This window comes from Arachis ipaensis, chromosome B04 (assembly GCF_000816755.2).
Source record: "Arachis ipaensis cultivar K30076 chromosome B04, Araip1.1, whole genome shotgun sequence".
Lineage (NCBI taxonomy): Eukaryota > Viridiplantae > Streptophyta > Magnoliopsida > Fabales > Fabaceae > Arachis > Arachis ipaensis.
In genome coordinates this window covers 40707154-40711826 of record NC_029788.2, presented here as the reverse complement: position 1 = coordinate 40711826, position 4673 = coordinate 40707154, and the positions used below count along the sequence as shown (strand labels likewise).

The window sequence follows — 4673 nt, the reverse complement described above, 5'->3', positions numbered from 1 at the left end:
CTGCATTGCGTGTTTTGGTCCGGAGCCCGGTTCGGACGATCACGTGTTCGGGAAGGTTAATATTGCTTGGGTCCGGCGGTGCAGAGACACCGAGCCGTGTGATACTCAGGAGTCTCTTGAGCGGTACGTCCGGGCACACATTTTTAGCGTGCTTGGAACAATTGTGTTTCTGGATAAGTCGACTGTTTCACTGAACTCAAAGTTTCTACTGCTACTTCGGGATTTCCACCGGATTTTAGGATACAGTTGGGGGGCAGTCAATCTGGCACACCTATACAGATCGTTGTGTCGTGCCTCACGATACAACTGCAAGGAAATGAATGGCCCATTGATACTGCTTTTTGTTTTTGCGTGGGAGCGTATGCCGTTCCTGGCACTTATACCCCACGATCAACTCGGCGATATTGGTATTCCACTAGCGTGACGGTATTGGCTTTTATCGTTATTATTATTGTTATTATTATTATTATTATTATTTTGTTCTTCTTATTAATATTGTTATTCTGTTTTCGTTAGGTGGAGTCATTGGCGCCGACATACAAGATATATACGGCGGCCTACTGCGTATTTTAGGCGAGGACTCGACGACATGGGAGTTGACAACGTAAGTTGTACCATTAATGTCCAATGTTTTTATTCAAAAGAATAGTTTTTCTAATCGGCCTCTTGGTAACTAATGTGCAGTTTATATGGCGGCCATATATGGGAGTGGAGATTCCGGATGTACTTGCTCCCCATATGGTTATGTGCTCCACCCAGTCGCCTCTAGTGTCATTCGAGTGCATAGAATGGCACCCGACAGACCGGGTCAGACGATAGTTCGGGATGCAGCAGCTACCACTAGGCCCTGCGTTCGACCTTGGTCGTGATCACTGCAAGCGGTTGACAGGAGCACAGAACCATGACTGGGGACAAATTTACAGTCAATGGGTTAACAGATAGACATTTGACCGCTATAACACATTGCAGCTAGGCGAGGAGATTATTGACTTTCATCCTCTCAGTGTACTACGACTGGTACACGCAGCAATATGGAAATCACCTGCGACTGTCAGATAGAGTTCCAGGCGAAGAGGTTGGCGCCGATGAACCACAGCAGCAACAGGAAGAACCAGCTGGCTCTCAGTAGCAAGTCCCGCCTCATGAGCAACAGGAATAGGTATTGTTATTAATTCCTAGTATTATGATTACTATCAATTTTTAGGTTTATAAATTGTTATCAATAATTACTATTAATTGTATTTAATTGTTAATTAGGTGCCAGCATATGAGCACCACTATCAGGTCCCGGCGTATGAGCACCAGGTTCAGATGTCGGCATATGCCTAACAGTTTCAGGACCCGGCATATGCCCAACAGTGGCCGGCATATCAGCAGCAGGCAGCATATATACCGGAGAGATACAGATTTTCTATCCCCGATGCCACCGCAGGAAGGGCCTGCTACATCTCTACATTCTGGTGGTCGTCGCGCCACCTCAGGTCATGCTAGTGACTTCGACTTTGATCAGTCGACGGGTCATGTAGATCCGCCCGGTCCGTCCGCACCACCACGCGGCCAGTTGTTTGATTTGAATGAGTACCCGCAGCAGGAAGAGGGAGACTTGGGATACAACTTGCAGCACTGGTATGATCTTGGTGGAGCGAGTGCTCCGGGGATGAGTGACAGCGGTTTGTATGATACTGGTGGTGCGAGCATGACAGATTTTGGTGGTCCTGACATTGGCAGTGGGCTGGACGCCGGTGTGTCTCAGGGTAATCTGTATAACTTACGGACACAGACTGCGCCTCCAGACAAATACACTCCATCCTTGTATTCGAAGAAGGCGCCGAGGAAGTAGTCTATTGCAGTTGATGTTGGATTCAGTGTTGTATTCAGATTTGTATTCAATGTCGTATCTTATATTTAGATGATTCTGTTCAGTATTATTATTATGACATATTTAGCTTTGTTCCCGTGTAACTCTGTTTGGATCAAAAATGTTTATTCTCTAAAAAATTAAATAACGAGGTTAAAAACTTTATTTATCATAAATTGTTAACTAGGTTAAAGTAAATGACGATGTTACAAAAAAAAAAAGTAACATATAATTGTGAAGTAGATCATAACAAAGTTACATTAAAAATCTTAACCACTAATGACCTCCAGCGGAGCTTAGACCTGCGCGTTGAGGACATCGGCTGCGGCTATGTCCCTCGCGTCCACATATAGTGCACCGGTGAGGACCACGCATCTCACGCGAATCCATCTCATTCAAGTAGCGGGTGGACTTCGGTCTTCCTTTCGTCGCGTGCCTCAACGTCCAGTTGGCGATCACCTTCACTCCTTCATATCTATCCCACGTAGAGGGGTCACCCATCGGAACAAACTCGACTCTGTACACCTTGTAAATTTCAGACATCTTGTACACATCGTGCACGTACACTTGCCAATCGACACGCTGGTTGGCGCAACATGCAAGCACGTGGTGACATGGAAGTCGCTCGACTTGGAAATGGCCACAGTCGCAGTGTCGTTGCGCAAGGTTAACAGTGTAAATGGTACCATCTTGCATTTCGCGAACCTCAAACATCTCGTTGCGCCTGTCAAACCGGTTGACCACAACGTTTCCTGCACGTCAGAAGCTTTCTTCAACTCTCTTCATTGCAAATTCTGAATACGTGAATCCGTTGCGGAGACGCTCATGAGCCTCGATACTCTTTCGAGTGGACAACTCATTCAGCCGATAGAAAGTTGACCGGACCAGGACAGTCACAGGAAGGTTGCGTGCACCCTTTAATACACGAATAGAAGCTCCAAAAAATGCGATGCAGAACTCTTACACCTTGAACCTCCTCACTCTCACGGTAAACGGGGAACGTTTTGATTTGAACACGAGATCTTGGCATCTTCACCGTCATTGCTTTCAACCATACTGGCAGATTCTGGTAAGAAACTTCTCAATTACCGAAAACCTTGGCAACAGCTTTCTGCTTTGCCAACCAAGCCTTGCGGTAACTCATAGTGTAGTTGAACCTGGATTAAACTTCAGCAATAATAGACTTCACCTTTATCGAGGGGTCTGATTCGACCAACGGCCTAATGGCATCTGCAATTGTGTCCGAGTCTAACTTGGCATGATCTTGTGATATCGTTCCCACGGTGCACGTGTGCTTGCCATTGTATCTCCTGATCTCCCAACAAGCTTTCTTTCGAATCAAGCTAGCTCGGATAAGCCAATCGCATCCTGCACTATACCCTTTGCATTTCGCATAGAATGTCTGCGGCTCAGACTCATACACAGTGGAATCAACTCCTCTAGAGATAATGTAGCTTTTGATTGCAAATATCACTGACTCTCTCGAACCAAATTCCATTCCAACACTAAACTCGCCATCTTCTGCCGCAGCGTTGCCTTCACCTACGACATGCGCACCACCATCAGTCAGACAAGGCAAATAAAATAAACACTATAGGAAACTTGAGTTACTAATCATAACATACCCGTATTCACATACTCAGGAAATTCCGGGTCATGCGTGGCTTCGAGATCTAGAGTCCGCATAAAAGATGGAACACCAAACGGGTGCTGCCTTACAATCGCATTTGCTTCATTTTGCACCTCCGGATTGCCTGCCAAGTCTCCGTCATCGTTTTTGTCATCGACTTCATAGTTAGCTTCGAACTCCTCTTCACTGTCATTATTATCTTCTTTCCAATCTATATCCCCGAGCTCATCAACATTGACCTCCTCGCCGACCGCGCCCGACCCTGACTGCTGTTTAAACTCAACGTACAGCTCTATCATCGGCACGTGAAATCGGGTTTGTTGATAAATACAGAACATCTGCTGCATACTAGCATCGTCGGTGATGGGCATTAATTGAAACTGTATTAGCCCACCAAATACTTGCACAGGACTTCTGTATAAAAGGTTGCTCACCCTTTTCAAAATGTGGCTTTGAATGTTATTACAAAGCCCATTTTGCAACTCGACAAAGCTCATGGTACATAGAATAGCAAATGACAACGGACGTTCACAAACAAAAGTCACTCCTTCATGTGTTTGGTATAACTTCACCGTTATAATATACTCGCAAATTTGTAATATTTTCCATAACTTCAACCTCACCTACTCCGATTCTTTTGACACACCTAACTGCCAAAAAAAACTAAGAACTACAACATATGTATACGAAAGAAAAGTATGATGAGTAGAATGGGAATGAGGCCGTTTGGGCGAGGAGTGCTTCGTATTTATAGGCAGGCATTTTCATTAAAATATTTTCTTTTTCACAAAATGCAACCTGTGTTTTTTATTTTTCAAAAAAAAAATCTGACAACGCAAAAAACGCAGCCTATGTTTTGCCTTTCCAAAAAAAAAAAAGCCGACATTAAGCACAAAACGCAAGCTGCGTTTTGTTATTACGAAAAAAAAAATTTTAACCCATCACAAAACGCAGGCCGCGTTTGGATTAAAACAAATAAAAAAAATTTTGAAAAATCTGCAGAAAGCAAAACGCAATTCACGTATGTTTCCTTTCCTGAACAAAAAAGAAAAAAAAAAACAAAAACAGGCCAAAAATAAAACGTATCTTACGTTTTACATCTAACACTATAACAGAAAAAAATTTATCCATCCGTCCATTACATTGAACAACACCAAACTTTGTTCCATAACAAAAAAAAAAAAT

General features: G+C 43.8%; 1 protein-coding gene across 1 annotated transcript; it reads right to left on the bottom strand.

Moving 5' to 3' along the window:
* Positions 3021-3985, bottom strand: LOC107636408. Its single transcript, XM_016339920.1, has 2 exons — positions 3484-3985; positions 3021-3400 (listed from the first exon to the last, which is right to left on the bottom strand). The coding sequence occupies exons 1-2, from the start codon at positions 3983-3985 to the stop codon at positions 3021-3023; spliced, it is 882 nt and encodes a 293-aa protein (XP_016195406.1).